The sequence below is a fragment of the Musa acuminata genome, chromosome BXJ2-7, assembly GCF_036884655.1.
Source record: "Musa acuminata AAA Group cultivar baxijiao chromosome BXJ2-7, Cavendish_Baxijiao_AAA, whole genome shotgun sequence".
NCBI classification, from domain to species: domain Eukaryota; kingdom Viridiplantae; phylum Streptophyta; class Magnoliopsida; order Zingiberales; family Musaceae; genus Musa; species Musa acuminata.
This window is the reverse complement of record NC_088344.1, coordinates 35,999,809-36,018,238: the sequence shown is the minus strand read 5'-3', so window position 1 is coordinate 36,018,238 and position 18,430 is coordinate 35,999,809. Positions and strand designations below refer to the sequence as shown.

Here is an 18,430-nt window from a genome sequence, read left to right as displayed (position 1 = left end):
TCTTTTGATGCAGAGCGAGAATCGGAGGAAGAGAGGGGGGTAGGTGGGGTGGTGGTAGGTTGACGAGAAATTAGATATGATGGTGTGAGGTTTAATTAAACACCTAACAGTTAAGCACAAATAAAATAAATAAATAATAATAACGATAATATCCGTCTGCATTCGATGTAATTATTGAATGTTGCTGGAAGACAACTGTAACAAAGCCAATAGAAAGATGTTTGACCAAATATTTTGAGTATGAATTATTGTTAGTTGGTTTACCGTGACTTGAAGATTCTATATGTATGTATGTGTATGTATATTCAGATACCAAAAAATGTTTAATATATTGTTTCCCTCGATATTGACAATAAATAGGACGGAGTGCTGTATTTTTAATGATGATGACAGTAAAATATGTCTCGGTATGTATGCAAACAAATATTGGATCAATAAATAAACTGAGATTTAAAAAAGTACAAAAAATAAAATAAAAGGTTCAAACAAAAGGTGAGAAGTGGAAATTTGCTTAGTATTTTAAAGTCTTTGTTTGGATGATCATCTCCACCTACTTTTAAAACCTTTGGTATCTTCACTGAGAAAATATTTATTTAAATTATGATTCAACACATATCAACACAATCGATAAGTGAAAAATAAAATAATTAATATCAAAAAAATATTTTATTTATCAAAAAAAATATTTTTTTTACTTAAAATTTTTATATTTTATTTCGAAACTAATTCGATCGTCGGAGAAATTATATCAAGAATCTCACTTAATCTCTATCTTTGTGCATATCGATTTAGATTTCTTACCAGATTTGAATCAAATCGGATTAATTTAAATATTACCATCAATTATGATTTTTTTTGTATTCAAAAGATCCATTAAATTAATAGACTATTTAATAATAATAATCTTAAACCAATAGATTCATGTAATCAAATATATATATATATATATATATATATAATCATTTATATTCTTAAACCTAAAACAGATTTGGCATATTAAATAGATAGTTAAAGAATCCCCTCTAATCCCAACTAAGTTTCAAGATTTGAAGTGAGAATCAGATAATAGTGAAATTTGTTGAATACTTTATTTGAAGGCTGTTTTGACAAGTTTTTCACACCAAATAAAATATTATAAAAAGAATTCTAAAATTTTTATGGTGCAATTTGAAGAAAAAGCATTTCATGTTTGCTCTAAATTTTGAGATATTATCTGGATTGCTAATCAGGTCAAATAAGGATCAGGATTTCAAAATTGATAAACAGAGAAAAAAAATCTATTTTTTGATACTGATGAGAGAGTAAATTTAATTGCTCATATGATAGCATTAGTTTTCCAATAAGATGATGGCAGAGTCATTTCCAAGTCTTTGACACAATTGTCCAAAAAAATCAAAAGAAAATAAAGTATTAATGTTGAAGGTTGAAAGATACAGCAAGCGGCAGAAAGGTGCAGTGGCAAAGGGTGTTGAACTGAGAAGGCAAGCACGTGTTCAATAAGAAACACATGAGCCCGGTTTGGTCTCTTCACTTAGACATCATTACAACTTGCTTTATTTCTAAAGATTCTATTTTTCCCTTGAAATAGTAGAGATGGACATCAAACTTGACGCCTCCCCCCTTTTCCTTTGAAAATAATATATTATTATTTATGAGTTCAAATCAAAATGATATATATATATATATATATATATATATATATATATATATATATATCTCAAATTTATCAATACCTAATATATGTATAGATTCTATTAAAGCTTATAAATTTGGAACATTTGTGCTCTTCTTTTCAATCTTTTAATGCTCTCTTATTACTATTGTGAAATTATTGATTTTGATTAAGCATTAAAAATCTAAAATTATATCCATTAACAAAAGATCAATATTTTTTTGAGTCACATATGATACCATAGCATACGAATAGATGTCATTTATATTTTGATTAATTCGATGTGATTTTGGGCCTGTGCAGAATTATTTAAGATGTCTCTCAGATAAAAATACTGAGCCTCCGAGTTTATCATCTATATAACCACTAAAGTTGAAAAAGATTTTATAATCCGATCCCTTCAACACAAATTAATTACGCGAAATGAATGCATGTGATCGCGAGTGATAAAAAATGATCTTACTTTTTATTATACCAAAAATAAGTTTTTATATACGATCGTAAAAGAATAAAATAATTTATATAAATATTTTATGAGAAGATAATCATCAATTTCTTCTGGTAATAATCTTTTATTGGTTATTTTTCAACTAAAAGAATATCGTTTGTATTCAATCTTTATCCAGTAGTAAAATAATAAATGATTGATGACATTCTGTCTGTCACTATTCAACTTAAACTACTTCGAAATTGAAATACAGATTCGACATCTGTTAGATTTTTGCTGGTAAAAGCCATTTATACGTTACAAGTTCCTTTCTTCCTTATGATATCACACCAACATGTGAATATGCCAAGACTTCGCCTACTCCGAGGAGAAGACTTAAATTGGATCACACCAACCTTCGAGTCATCGTCATGAAATCGCACGCTACCGCGCCTGCAAGCGAGAAGCCGTGCCTGCCTCATCCGTGACGACGCTGCCTTGCCGGACAAGTCAAAGGCAGCCTCGTCCGCCGGGCCATACCGACTTAGAACCGGCGATTCCTTGAATCTGGGAGCGGTGGACGGTGGAAGATTGCTTCCGACTTGTGATTGGATAGCCATGACTCGACGAGAAGAACACACCTACTGCGCATACGTATTCACTGTTGTCTCTGATCATTGGCAGGTCCGTAGAGTAAACGAACAGGTCTTCTTCGTTGAAGGACAAATGAGTTCGGGGTTGGAAGAGCCACACACCTACTCCCTTCGACCTACCACTTCCTGGGGGCGGATGCAGCCCACCTTCTCGAGGAGGCACGAGGGATTTAGGCGTCGGCTGAGGACGTCACACAGATTCATTGCAATTGCAATTGCAATCGCAATCTATGGGCAGACATGCCACGAGTAGATTCTGTGAGGAGATCGGTGGTATCATTGCCAGTCACGTTTGCGGGTGGTTGGCTCGCCGCCTTGTTTCATGTGATCACCGACTCACAAACCTTTCTACCACCGGAGAGAATTCAGCACAAAAGGTGTTTTCGCTTTAAGATGGTGCCAGATCACAGCCCATCATGCTGGTCTTATGAATCAACAAGTGTTTGATGGAGGATGGTAGGTCGATGGAACTGAAGCATCAGCATCTTCCAACCTGATGGGAGTCGGTGACAGACAAGAGTATATTTTCTTGCGTCTGTTCTTAATCTGGAATCTCATTCCAACTTGCTTTTAAAACCCACCACCAAGATTAGTGGCCGAGTCTACTTTCCATCTTAATGATGGCCTTCATTAGCTCCCCACCTTCCAAATCCTTTCAGCCTAAGACTTTTGACCGCACCACCTGGAACAGTGCTGATCATTGGACATGCTCTTTCACAATGTCTCATCGATATCGCATCCAACAACCCAAAGTGTTTGAGTTCCTCATTGACCACTAATGTTAATGGAAGTTGGGATTAATATTACTGGTAGTGGAACATGATGGTCAAAGATTTTGAGCTGGAATGAATCTGATCCCTTGATTTGTACAGACATTAAGCTGGAAGCTGATTCTGTCTGCAAGTCTCTTGTCTGTCTGCTCTCACCTTCCAATGCATTGAATCTGACGTCCATGAACTCCCTCCCACCAACCCAACTCACCAGAAACTGTCTGCTGCATTCTGCCAATTTTTCTCTGGAGCTTTTCTGCCGTTGATTCCATTGCTACGTACCTGAATAGGGAACTACTCTTGGATGAGTCTGCATGAATAGGAACCTCCCAATCATGATTTAAAATATTGGTCAGAATAAAAATATTAAACAATAAACTATATGAGATATTATTTCATTCGATGGAATGATCATGTTGAGCTTCAACAATTAATCTTAAAACACTCGAGTCTTTCTTCGGCTTCGATTAAGTCGAGTATTAGGATCTAATATTTAACGCAACTCAATATTTTCACTGTCAGGTGGTGGCAGAATTCTTGGTTTCCTGTCAGTAATCTTGGACATGTTTGATGCATCGGCCACCACAGATGTTGCTGTCCGACGATAAAGTGCTGCTTCTTGAATCCGCTTTGGTTCTCGACAAGCACGACGCCGACGTCGTATAATCTTATCTTCCAAGATGGAAAACCAACGTACGTCTTTTCCCATAGGAATCCGAAGGAAGAAACGTATCGATCCACACCCAGTCACACATATTATCGGTCTCTGCCTGAGATAGTTTGCTAGTTTAGCGAGTGCCTCCTAGTTTCGTATCGAGCATCACAAAAATTAAGTTTGTTATTTCTATTATAATTATAAATAAAGATCTAGATTTTGAAGCCAAAGATACCATAAAATCTAATTATTTACTTTAGGTTTAATTTTTATTAATTCTACACTTAGTTAAAATAATTTGAACTTATAGTTTATATTTTTTTTATTTAATAGTTACATTTGTTTTATAACCTAGGAACATTTATAATTGTCCCTTTATAGTAGAGTTTTGCTCTTCTTCCGTCTGTGGAGGTCAATTGATCGAACCAAGTAAATCTAGTGTCCTTGTCTCTTTTATTTTTCTATTTTATTATCTTTATTGGGTTGCCAAATTATCCTTTGATAAATTTCCTAGGGCCAGCTCTAACAAACTGGTATCAAAGTCTGGTTTCTGGATCTTTTGACAACGATGACAATAACAAAGATCGTCGTCGAGAAATTCGATAGAAATGTCAACTTCGGCATGTGTCAGCTCAAGATAGAGATCATTCTAGTTCACGACAAAATTGATTTGACACTATAGGGAGCTGGGAACATTCCAGGTGATACATCAAAGGAAGATCTTGTAGGTATGGATAAGAAGACCCGATCAAGCATTATTTTAAATCTCTTTGATAGGGTTTTACGGGAGGTAGTTACGAAACTACGACTAAGAGCATGTGGGACAAGCTTAAAACCTTGTATATGAAGAGGACAATGGAGAATCGTCTCTACTTGAAGCAGAGTTTGTATATGCTTCGGATGATTGAAGGTACATCTATACTCTCACATCTTGATAAATTTGATTCCTTAGTTATGAATTTGGAGAATATAGATACGAAAATTGATGACAAGAATAAGACCCTTTTACTTTTGTGTTCTCTTCCCTAATCCGTTAAGTATTTTCGTGATATTATGATTTATAGAAAAGAAATAATTTCGTATTAGGAAATTAAATCTATACTAAAATCTAAGGAGCAAATAGATAGGGATATCACTGGGGAAAGTAAAGGGAATCAAGTTGAGGGTGTAGATATAAAAATTTGACAATAATAGATCTAAATCTAGATCCAGACATAAAAATTTGGAGTGCAGATATTATCATAAAATGGGACACATTAAGGCTAATTGTTTTAAATTGAAAAATAAATTAAAACAAAAGGAAAATTTTGTTGAGAATGTTGGAAATATTTTTTTTGCTACTGATGACAAGACGATGTCTAAAAATAAATGAATTTTAGATTCGGGTTATTCTTATCACATATGTTCCAATAGAGATTTGTTTTTCACATATGAATCTTGTAATGATGGAATTATTTTGATGGGCAATAATGTCGCGTGTGATGTTGTTGGTAGAGGCACAATTTGAATTAAAATGCATGATGGTATTGTGAGAACGCTCACTAATGTTAGACATGTTTCTGATTTAAAAAAGAATCTCATCTCTTTAGGCACCCTAGAGGCTCTTGGGTGTAAATACGCAGCAACTGAAGGTGGAGTCATGAAAGTTTCTAGAAGTGCCCTTATTGTTATGAAAGCTTGTGGGTCTAGTAACTTGTATATTTTGCAAGGAACTATTGTCACATGCTCGGTTATAGTCTCGTCATTATCATTGTCTGATTCTGACATCACCAAATTATGACATATGGGTTTGGGTCATATGAGCGAAAAAGGTTTGAGCATATTGAGCAAAATTGGTTTTCTTTGCGGACAGAGTACTAGGCTATTAGATTTCTGTGAACGCTACATTTTTGGAAAGCAAAAAAGAATCAGCTTCAATTCTCCAACAGTTTACAAAACGAAAGGTACTCTTGACTATATTCATTCAGACTTTTTGGGTCCAGCTCATGTTCAGTCTAAGGGTGGTGCTAGGTATATGTTGACTTTTATTGATGATTATTCTAGAAAAGTTTGGGTTTATTTTCTGAAGCAAAAAAATGATGTTTTTCTAACCTTTAAACAATGGAAGGCTTTGATTAAGAAGCAAATAGGTAAATAGATTAAGGGACTTCGAATAGATAATGATATAGAATTTTGTGAAAGTGACTTTGATGAATTCTACAAAAATAAAGGAATTATTCGGTATCGCACTGTTAGGGTGATGCCTCAGCAAAATGGCATGGCCAAATGTATAAACAGAACACTCTTGGAGAGAGAAAGGTGTATGATCTCAAATGTAGGGTTGACAAAGGACTTTTGGGCAGAGGCGATTAATATGGCCTGTTACGTTGTCAACCGAGCTCCTTCTACAATACTTAATTTTAAAACTCCAGAGGAAGTTTGGTCAGGTACTCCTGCTGATTACTCTGATTTAAAAATTTTTTGGTATCCAACATACACGCATGTAAATGAAGGAAAATCAGAGCCTCGAGCTAAAAAGTGCATTTTCCTTGGGTATACTTTTGGGGTGAAAGGATACAGATTATGGTGTTCTAATCCTAAATCCCCAAAATTTATAATCAGTAGAGATATTACTTTTGATGAATTGTCTATGTTATCTTCCAAAGAGGAACATACTAGTTGTACAAATGATAATGCGCAGAAGCAGGTGGAGCTTGAGATTGGTAGTTTTGATTCTTTTCAATCGAACTCTTCTACTCAAAGAATGCCAGTAGATGGTCCCGAGTCTACTGATGAAGATGATCCAAAGGAAGAGCAATATTCTATAACCAAGGATAGACCACGGAGAGATATTCAACCACCATAAAGATATGCAAATTTGGTTACATATGCTTTGTTTGTTGCAGAAGAAACAAGTTAAGTTTGTGAGCCTACTACCTACTCAAATGTAATTTCTTATGATAATTTCACTAAGTGGTTGATTACGATGAATGAAGAAATTGAATCTTTCCATCAGAATAGAACTTAGGATCTTGTGAAGCTGCCTTCGAGTAAGAAAATTGTTGGATGCAAATGAGTCTTCAAAAGGAAGAAAGGTATTCCAAGGGTTGAAGATGCAATGTACAAAGCACGATTGATTGCAGAGGGCTATAGTTAGGTACCTGGTGTTGATTTTAATGACGTATTTTCACATGTTGTTAAATATAGCTCTATTCATGCTTTCTTTGCTTTAGTTGCCATATATGATATGGAATTAGAGTAACTTAATGTCAAGACAGCTTTCTTACATGGTGAACTTGAAGAACAAATTTACATGGAGCAACCTCATGGATTTGAAATTGACGGTAAGGAAGACCATGTTTGCTTGTTAAAGAAATCCTTGTACGGATTGAAGCAGTCTCTAAGAAAGTGGTATAAGAGGTTTGATTCTTTTATGTTGGGTCATGGTTATACGAGGAGCATGCATGATAGTTGTGTCTACTTCCGGAAGTTAACTGATGGCTCTTTTATGTATTTGTTGCTTTTGTTGATGGCATACTTATTGCAGCTAAGAATTTGTTAAAAATTCAAACTTTGAAAATGCAGCTGAGTAGTGAATTTGAAATGAAAGATTTGAGAGCAGCTAAGAAAATTCTTGGCATGGAGATCAAAAGAAAACGAGGAGTTGAAAAATTATTTCTGACCTAGAAAAATTATCTCGAGAAAGTCTTCGAGAGGTTTGACATGAAAAATGCTAAGCCAGTGAGTACTCCTCTTGCTAGCTATTTTTGGTTATTTGCTACTCAGTCACCATAATCATTTGAAGAGGAAGAATATATGGTGCAAGTTCTATATTCCAGTGTCATCGATAATATTATGTATGCAATGGTTTGTACTCGTCCAGATATTTCACAAGCACTTAGTGTGGTTAGCAGATATATGTCTCGCTCGGGTAAAACACATAGGCAGGCTGTGAAGTGGATTCTCAGATACTTACAAGGGACTTCAAATGCTTGTTTGTAGTTTGGGAAAAATCGTGACACTTTAGTTGGTTTCGTCGACTCTAATTATGCTACGGATCTTGATAAACAAAGATCTTTGACGGGCTATATTTTTTGCGTTAACGGTTGTGCAGTTAGTTGGAAAGCTTCCTTATAACCTATCATGACTTCATCTACTACAGAGGTAGAATATATGGTAGTGACAGAGGTGATCAAAGAAGTTTTATAGTTAAGAGGTTTATTCGACGAATTATGTCTGCATCAAGGTGTTACTACAATTTACTATGATAATCAAAGTGCTATTCATTGGACTAAAGACCAAATGTATCATGAGAGGACGAAACCCATCGATATGAAATTTTATTTTATTCGGGATACCATTACTGAGAAAAGGTCCTTATTCAGAAAATTTATACGAAGGACAATCCAGAGGCAGAATATATGGTTAAGAGGCAGAATATATGGCAAAATATATGGTTAAGAGACATTTTGGTTGGTTTCATCGACTCTGTTGCGGATCTTGATAAACGAAGATCTTTGACATGCTATGTTTTTTATATTGGCGATTGTGCAATTAGTTGAAAAATTCCTTACAACCTATCTGGCTTTATCTACTACAGAGGCAGAATATATGACAGTGATAGAGAAGATCAAAGAAGTTTTATGGTTAAGAGGTTTGTTCGACGAATTATGTCTACATCAAGGTGTTACTACAATTTACTATGATAGTCAAAGTGCTATTTATTTGACTAAAGACTAGATGTATCATGAGAGGATGAAACATATCGATGTAAAGTTTCATTTTATTCGTGATGTCATTGCTGAGGGAAATATTCTTGTTCAGAAAATTCATACGAAAGACAATCCAGAGACAGAATATATGGTTATTATTACAGAGGCAGAATATATGACAGTGACAAGCGATCAAAGAAGTTTTATGGTTAAGAGGTTTGTTCGGTGAATTATGTCTGCATCAAGGTGTTACTACAATTTATTTTGATAGTCAAAGTGTTATTCATTTGACTAAAGACCAGATGTATCATTAGAGAATGAAACATATCGATGTGAAGTTTTATTTTATTCGGGATACCATTGCTGAGGGAAAGGTCCTTGTTCATAAAATTTATTCGAAAGACAATTAGTTTGACTAATCTCACATAGTCCCACATCGAAAAAATCAAGCTTGTTATCTCGTATTATAACTATAAATAGGAGCATAAGCTTTGAAGCTAGAGGTACCATAAGAAAAACTTAATTATTTGCTTTAGATTTAATTTCTATTAAATCTACATTTAGCTAAAATAGTTTAAGTTTATAATTTAGGTTTTTCTTGTTTAGTAGTTTCAGATATTTTTTTTTTAGTTTATTATTTTTATTAAATTATTAAATTATTCTTCGATAAATTTTTTGAGGCAAGCTTTAACATAGTTTACTTTGAGTTCTAAACGCATTGACGACGACAAGCATCACTCGGTAATTTATCATTCGGTTTGGAAGGTTTTATCTGCACATAAAGAATCACATAGAAAACTGATGCTTTGCCGGCAACGAGCATTAATTGCGCCCACGACTTGACGAGACGAGACGACGGTATTCAACTATGATTGGTACAGAGTGCAGAGTCCACTGACATTAGAGTAAGGAAGACAACCGGAAGCCAACTTTCATGGAGCTCAATGCCATACAGGATATTCATTTTTTGTAGCTCTTGCTGCGTCGATTAGCCTCGTCGAGGAGGCAAGAAATACTCTATTCGAGTAGCGACGGCGTTTCGGCCACCAGAAACTCTTGCTGGGGGAGACTTCGATGCATTAAAAGCTGCAAGCGGCGTTCCGTCAACTTCAATTGCGTATGATCTCGGAATTGCGAAGCTGGACTGTTTTACGATGATAAGCATCCAGCGATAACTGCAGTGGAAGGTATCACATGACAGATGAACGATGCAGACTTCTTCTGATCAGGAGATCTCTCATTCATGGGGATGGAGAAGGAAAAATATCTCATCTTCCGGATGCGGACATGGCAGCAAACAAGCAGCTTCGTCTGTTTCCGGCTTGCATCTCAGCAGCTTTTTGGGTGATGGGGCAGAGTGAGGTTGAAATGGTCTTCACGGGACAAAACCATCGGCTTCCTTCGTGGGGCTGAGAGCTCACTGTTTCCGTTGTAATCTGCAGTGGCACATTGTTTCTGATGAGGATTCCTTCGAAGCGTTCCCTGAAAGCGCCATGAGACACATGCTTACATCAGACGTGACGTTCTGCTGTCCATCTATCTCTTTCTCTCTCGATCTCATTGCAGATATCTCTGCAAAAATCTACACGCATTTATGATTCTTTCCATTACCTTATCTTAATCCTCTTTTTGTTTATGGAATGATACATAAAGCGCATCGCCTCAATCTTGACCAACTCATCCGACACCACCTTTCTCTGCCGTCCGTTAGCATGACAAGCAATCTCAAACCCATTTCTCTGCATCTGGGCTTGGTGGGAAGACATGACATTTAGGAGCATGTGGGACACGGGGTCGAGTGGGTCGCCGCATGGGACCTGCTGCCGCTGTTAAGTGCAGCTCAATCATGGCGGCACGGAGGAAGGGCGGTACCACCAAAGCAACCATTCGAGGGCTTGGAGAGACCCACAGCTCCTAAGCCTTTCCAAAGGTCACTTCTTTCACTCTGCCTGCCTTTTATGTTGGGACCTGCACGCTTTTCTTGGCTGTTCCTTACGTGAGAAAGATCTCAACCTGATTCATTTTGGAGCCCATTGCTTTGAGGATTGCCACAGGGAGGCTCAACATGTGATGCAGCATGCATGTTGTCTTGGCATAGATCTTAATCGACCGGACCTCCAAACAAAGAAAGACGTGTAGGCCTGTGATGGGCAGCTCTATAACTCCCTCCCAAAGAAGAGGTATCACTCCCAAACAAGAGGCGAGACTTGGATATATACCATGGGCAACATTTCCAAGAAGCACCTGAGGTGGTGGTCTCAGCTGCTGCATTCTACAAACAGAATGAGCAGGTTGTGCACAGATTCCAGGCCACATGAAGTTTTCTCATGCATGAAATCATCAGGCTTCTGCTGCTTCATTCATGTGGTCTCACAGTGCCTCCTCAACAACATCAGATGCATTTGTATGGTCTTGCTTCGGAGAAATAACATCACTTTATGCTGCTATATATATACCTACTACTACTACAACTCTCCTGCCACTGGGTGAAGCTTAGATCATCCCCACAGGTTACAAAGATTTGCAATCTCTTCCAAATTCTAGTCTTCAGTGACAAACATGACTTTGCATTTGGGCCTTCTTTGTCCCTCACTAGGCTTCTATATAGTCCAGTCCATCTTAAAGATTTGTTATTAGAGTACGATTCCTTGATCAAAGCCCAAGGAAATGATCACTCCAACTTTCTCTGGGCTGCATTGTGACTCTGAGACAAGACCACATCAATTTTAGCTTTTGCTAAAAGGAGGATTTTTTTCCCTTTAAATTGTTTCTCCTTATACACATGTATGCATGTAGAAGGCAAATTTTTGGTAGGACACACAGAAACCACAAGATTATATACCGACAGTAGGCAAACATCACTATCATCGAATCTTACAATGTCATACAACAGTCCTCAGTAGGATTAGACAAAGGAATCATCTGCTCAAATAAGCTACTCTTAATTTACATATCAAGCACCGCAGTCCCTCTCCACGAAAGCATTTCTTACAAGAAATGAAGAGTACTAAGAAGAAGACCTTAAAAACTTGCTGCTTGCATGAACACTCTGCTGTTCCTTGTAAAACGTCGGAACAAGCGACATGGTAAATCTTTTTCCCCTTCTTGGTTTACTGTACAGCACAAATCCATCTATGGAAGAACAAAATTGACATGAAACATGAAGGCATAGCACCCCAGTTAAGAAGCCTACGTGCTAGGCGTGCATGCCGGTGCCATTCGCATGGAGTTTTCCGTTGGTTAGTAGGCTCTTTGAAGGCTTCTTCAGGCTCCCATTATGGTAGATCTTTTTCGGGGTCACGATACCGTTGCTTGAAGCATGAACAGAAGCTTGCAGCCAAGCATCCAGCTGACCACAAGATGCTGCTATGAGTCCTATAAAAGAATTTGCACCGAAATATATCTCGATTAGACATACGCAATGCTTAAAGTCGTTCATTCAGAAATCTTAGTTCAGCAATAAAGGATGCAAAAGGATCACCTACAAAACCTCCTACATCAGGCACATTAAAAGCAAATGTATGAAAATTCTAAATGGACAGAGCATGAGATGTGTTAGCAGAATGACGAATGATTAATGCAGGGAGAACCATATAGGGGGAGGCAGAAATGCATCCGTGCTCAAATCTTTATATAGGGAGGCTGTTTTGGCAGCATTCAACCAAGGGCTGATGTATGTTCATAATCTGCATCCGTGCTCAATCTTTATATAGGGAGGCTGTTTCGGCAGCATTCAACCAAGGGCTGATGTATGTTCATAATCCCGTGTCATAGCATTGCACAGGAGAAGTATACTAAATGGGTACCAAATTGTCAAGATTAATCATACAGATCTTACTTCAGACACATAACATGCAAGCTTGTAAACTGTGGTGGATATAACACTTTTGAAGTATGCGCTAAGGAGAAAATCTGAGAGACTCCTCCTGGGCTGACTCAGTGTAAAGCAAACGTTTGATCTTACTGTTGTGTAAGTTTCTAGGTTAGGCATTTTACCTAAGAAAACAGCAGAGGGTTTTCCAGGTCTAGACTTGAATTCCGGGTGAAATTGCACACCAACAAAATAAGGATGAGAAGGCAGCTCAATAATCTGCATCATCATTAATAAAAATTGAAAAAAAAGAGAAAACGAATCCAATAGCCATAGATACAAGAAAAAACTTCTACTAGATGCCTACCTCCATTCGTTTTCCTGTCTCATCTTTACCAACAAAAGCAAGACCAGCTCTTTCGAATTCTGGGACCATACTAGGATTAACCTGTAAAAACAATGATTTGGAATTCTTAGAACAAGATATTTACTAGATACACAATATAAAATGACATTAGAAAATCTTTTTATTTTGGCATAACATTTTACTTCTCTAATCAACAAACCTCATATCTATGTCGATGTCGTTCATCCACAAATCTGACATTGCCATACCTGATTAAATCAGATGGTTGAACTAGTTTCATTTTCTTTTCAGACAAGGTAAAACATACAATTGAAGTATTGTAGATGGTAGGATGTTTCTGCACTCACAACTTTGCAGATTTGGAATCACCAGATACAAAATACGTCCTTCTTACTCCAACTCTCATTGTTCCTCCCATATGTGTTTTGGAACCCTTAAAGCCATTCCAACATATATAAGGCAGCTGAAGATTTTCATAATTGACATTGTCAAAGGTGCAACAAGTTGTAAATTACCTCTGGCATAAAAATAACAACTGAAGTGGTTGTATCAGGATCGAACTCTATGCTATTTGCCTCCCTCAAATTCATAACAGATCGAGCGAATTCAATGACAGCAATCTGCATACCAAGACAAATTCCTAGATATGGAACTTTGTTTTCACGGGCGTATTTAGCTGCAAGGATTTTTCCCTTAACCCCTCTGTCCCCAAAACCTCCTGGGACTAGTATGCCATCTGCACCCTGAGACGAAAGATTGCTAGCATGGCCTCAAGAGAAAAAAACTAATATGATGAAATTAAAGCTAAGAAAGTTGACAGAAAATGTATTTTCCTATAAATAATTGACAGTATAACCTGAACCAAGCTCACCTTCAATAGTTTCCACGCTGCTTTGTAAGATTCAGGCACCTGTATAAAGAAAAATCTTAAGATTTTTGTCAAATTTGATCCAACAAGAATTAGAAGAGATCATCTTAAACTGTCAAATTGAAGGACCTCTTTTGCAGTTGTTTCTTCAAGATCAGATGATGGGACCCAGTCCACGACAAGTTTTTTCCGGCAAGCAACAGAAGCATGCAAAAGAGCCTGCAAAGGTTCACAAGAGAATCTAAAATGTACACATGGGAAAGTTCATAGCAGACTAGAAAAATGAATCAAATAATGCATCCTTTGATCAAGACAAATGAGCACTAAATGATAGCTAATCATGACAAAGAAATGTCATAACCCAGCTTGATCAAATAACTGACACATCAACATGACAGGCGTAAAATACTAGCCCAAAATGCTTAGACCCAAGTTATTAGAGGTACACCCATCAAGCTCTTATAATAAATTTAATTCCAAATATTCCTTATTAATGGTCAAACTCCAAAATTGCAAAATCAATTTCTCAAATAATGACTCTTGTTGCTACAAAGTTCACTTGTAATGACAGTTCCTCTGCCAAGTGCTTTTCTACCTGTATCTTCTGCTTGTTTCACATTAAGAAGCCTTGTTAAATATCACTAATAGTGCAAACATTATTCTCGCCGATTTCAAAAAAGTTTAACCTTAAAAGAGAGATTCTAAGTTAGATACATGAAGTAATCCATGATATTTTTAAATTTTCTGAACTTTTAAATTGTCCTTAGGCATTTACATAAACAGCTTCACAAGTCCAGAGTTTAGAACTTTTAAATTGTCCTTGAGCATTTAAACAAGTAACTTCACGTACGACCAATGGCATGTGATAAAAAACAATATTTGATTTGTTTGTAGAAAAAAACTACAGCAATCACATGGAATAAAGGTAACACTGCAGCTTCCAGTGTATCTTGCCTCCTAATGGTAGCAAGGAAAACAAGGATGATAGAAGAAATAAATTGAGTAATACAGATTTATCCACCTATTGAGTAGAGTAGAAGAAAAGAGGATGTTAGATCGATAAATAATACATGAACTCACCTTCAATACGGAGAGGTAAGAATCAGAAAAACCAGTATATTTTCCTACCATAGCAATCCTGACCTAAAAGGTTAAATATGGTTCAAATGGTAAGATTTTGGATCTTTCCAGTGAACTAGAAAAGATTAGCAGAGAAAGAAGGAACTCACAGGATCATGCAATGTATCACAGAGTTTAGCTCTACTCATCCATTCTTCCAGCATGTGTTCCTTAGCACGTCTGTGGATGTTATAGTTACCATCATTAGGAACTAGATTTAATAAGAAAAGGATCAACTGTTGACCTATCAAAGAGATTGAATAAGTAAGCTATGTATCAGACAGACCCTTGAAGGTTCAATAGTTTCAGAAGAGCTTCATGTGCCTTTTGCTCCTAGAGGTGAAGAAGTATGTTACTATGAATGCTAAAACAAATTTGGCAAACAATGAAATCCACAATATCATCAACGTAAAATACTCTACCCTCAATAACAAAGGAATGTGCCAAATGTTTGTAACATCATGTAGAGTAATAATATTGGCTACCTGTAAAAAGGAAAAGAAAACTGTTGTTTGTAAGCATCAAAATGTGTGCACCTCCTTTATAGAAGGTATAATAGACACAGAGCAAGAGTCTAAAGAAGTTACCGGTACATGACAAAATTGTGAAAGTTTTTCTTTAACATTTACATCAAGTGGCTGTCAGAAGCATCAAATGGAACCCTCAAATATCAACAAAGAAGTAGGAATAAATACTAAACAAGAAAGAAGGGACCGGAGTGAGGAGATCAGAGTTTTGGTATAGACCTTCTCACTGCGGCAGGCTAGAATATTTGGTGTCAGCCCGAGTCCTCGCAATCCCCTAACACTATGTTGGGTTGGCTTGGTTTTCTACAGGGATACAAGGAAAATATAATCCATGAAATATAGGAATAATATACAATTTAGTTGCAAAATATTTTAATCAAGGCCACATTATGTGTAGGTTTTTAGTCATTACCGGCTCCCCAACTGCCTTAAGAACTGGTACAAGACTGACATGAACCAGACAGAAGTTACCAGGTCCTGTTTAGAACATAAGGATAAACCTCGCTTACAAAGGATGACAAGTAAAAATGCTCTTAAGAGTAACAGAAGTTTAAAGGTGCCTCGAAGACTTTCCTTACCCACACGGTAAGAGAATTGACCCAAAGCTTCTATGAATGGCATCGATTCAATATCCCCTGCATCAAGTATTCCACTGTCAATATTATGAGGAGTATGGTTCCTGCACACATACTTGGACAAACATGGAAGTATTATGCAAATTATATATCTCACAAGTAAGATGAGATTGTATTATTCTACTCCACATTTTCTAGAACAGAACCCTGAAGCAATTTTACCTATAGTTCCACCCAATTCTATAACACAAACATCAGCTGGTCCTTCTTGGCCGTCCACAGGAATCATCGCTACACGTTCAATCCACTCTTGTATGGCATCCGTGATATGAGGCACGACCTTCAAAAGGCGAAGAGGACACACTATAGTGCTACCAAGACAATATAAAATTTGTGGTACACAATGGGTTGATGGTTTAGAGAGACAGATACCTGAACTGTTTTCCCCAGATAGTCTCCTCTCCTCTCCTTCTGGATGACGGACTATCACGGGACATGACATCCAGAGAAGAGAAACTTAGTCATTCCATAAAGAATGAACAAGGACAGAGAGGAAAAAAATAACATTGACGAAAATAAATCTCTCATTTCAACGTAAATAACAGCTCAACATAGTTATAATGCTGTCTGTAAATCATATGGTCATCCATCTAAAGCCTACTGATTGAGCACCTGATAGATTTTCCCAGTTGTGATATTGTTGTCACGAGTTAACTTGATATCAAGGAAACGTTCGTAGTTTCCTAGATCCAAATCCACCTACAAGGAGAAAAAAAAAAAGAAAAAAGAAGAAGAAGAAGAAGAAGGCCACCATAAGAAGTGAAACAAAGCCAAAGAGCAAATGACTTGCTGAACAATTTAAAAGGGCTCTGATGGTCCATATCTGATGTGTTCTTTACCTCACCGCCATCATCTAAGACAAAGACTTCCCCATGCTCAAAGGGGGACATAGTCCCAGCGTCAGTGTTCAGATAAGGATCTGTGTGAATCCACAAAGGACAGCATTAAGCCATCTTTATCAAAAAACAACGGGGACAAACTGATAACTTTGCCACGGATATTGACCGGAAGAGAAGACATTTCTACTTCTTCTTTAGAAAAGAAACCGAGGAAAACATGACCAGAATAAAAGTCGAACAAGATAGAAGCTTTAGCGAACCGAGAACATAATAACGGAAGCAGAAAAGGAATCGGAAAAATCCGATAGGTCATATAAATAGTCTTTGTTTCCAGATCACTTCGTGTCAAACAAAAGAACCCAAGCAGACATCATCGTCATCACCAAGGACAGCCCAGGAAGACTTCAAAGTATGGCCATCGCAAGTCCTGTACATGCATCAGAACGACAAACCACGCAATCTCCAATCACCGCTCTTATTTCTCCTTGTCTTTCCTAAGGATAAGGATGAAGGACACTCCATATCGCAGGTGATTTTTCCAAAAATCCAACAGGGGAACGAGGTTGACGCAAGGCTAATGCAGGGGAAAGAGATGAATGCAAAGGCAAACCGAATTAAGAAGCATGTGGACTTGACACATGAACACCACATGGGAGGGGGTCAAGATGCAAGATTTCTTCTTCCATGCTTCATAGTTTCAAAAGATTAACGTTGCAAACAAGATTGGATCTGAATGTTTGATACAAGGCAACAAACAACGCAGCCGAACCTCCATAACCTTCCGGAAATAGATAAACGAAAAAAAGATGTTACTTTCAAGAATAAAAATGGGGGCAAGGAGCAATCTTGATCGACGGGGACGACGCTGACACCATGAATCCACCTCGTTAGAGACAAAAAAAAAACCGAGCAAAATGCTTTTTTGGGACGTAAACTTGGAGGGGGGGCGAGGCAAGCACCGATTTTTATGGAGGTGACGCGGAGGCCGCAGGCCTTGAGGACGACGCCGATGCTGCTGGCCGTCACCCCTTTCCCCAGCCCGCTCACCACTCCCCCCGTCACCAATACGTACTTCATCTCTCTCCTCTGGCTCAAGAAGTACAGATAGTGCGACAAAGGGTATGAGTGCCTCCACCCACGCACACTACGCTTCTCCTGCTGTTCGCTATGGAGACCGACGAGGATCGGCAACGGAGTGGCGTTATTTATAGATCCTAACGCCCGAAAAAAGCAATCCCTTCTCCCCTTTCTTTCTTTTTATATTGCTTTTTCCGTGTTTATATATATATATATATATATATATATATATATCCTCCATTGTTATTTTTTCTAAATGATACCTTTGTTTTGAATAATGCTCAAAATATGTTGTCCCAACCTCAAGTTACTATTGTTG

At 37.3% G+C, this 18,430-nt stretch overlaps 1 protein-coding gene across 1 annotated transcript; it reads right to left on the bottom strand.

The window, feature by feature from the left end:
* Positions 1-11,702: 11,702 nt before the first annotated feature.
* LOC135617877 (uncharacterized) lies at positions 11,703-18,214 on the bottom strand. Its single transcript, XM_065118597.1, has 21 exons — positions 17,994-18,214; positions 17,035-17,114; positions 16,808-16,894; positions 16,568-16,618; positions 16,358-16,475; positions 16,139-16,195; positions 15,973-16,037; positions 15,780-15,863; positions 15,621-15,671; positions 15,456-15,518; positions 15,320-15,366; positions 15,144-15,213; positions 14,995-15,057; positions 14,044-14,133; positions 13,918-13,956; positions 13,562-13,789; positions 13,394-13,479; positions 13,246-13,294; positions 13,047-13,127; positions 12,865-12,958; positions 11,703-12,243 (listed from the first exon to the last, which is right to left on the bottom strand). Exons 1-21 carry the CDS (start codon positions 18,109-18,111, stop codon positions 12,065-12,067), a joined length of 1,800 nt encoding a protein of 599 aa, XP_064974669.1. The 5' UTR covers positions 18,112-18,214; the 3' UTR covers positions 11,703-12,064.
* Positions 18,215-18,430: the final 216 nt, after the last annotated feature.

What these genes read in the sequence shown, in the direction of transcription:
- LOC135617877 (XM_065118597.1), bottom strand. Translation starts at nt 18,111, where the DNA reads ATGAAGTACGTATTGGTGACGGGGGGAGTGGTGAGCGGGCTGGGGAAA. An exon ending in AGAATTGGGTGGAACTATAG is followed by an intron (nt 16,196 to 16,357) that starts GTAAAATTGCTT and finishes TACTTGATGCAG; the next exon opens with GGGATATTGAATCGATGCCA. An exon ending in ACCCTCTGCTGTTTTCTTAG is followed by an intron (nt 12,244 to 12,864) that starts GTAAAATGCCTA and finishes ATTCTTTTATAG; the next exon opens with GACTCATAGCAGCATCTTGT.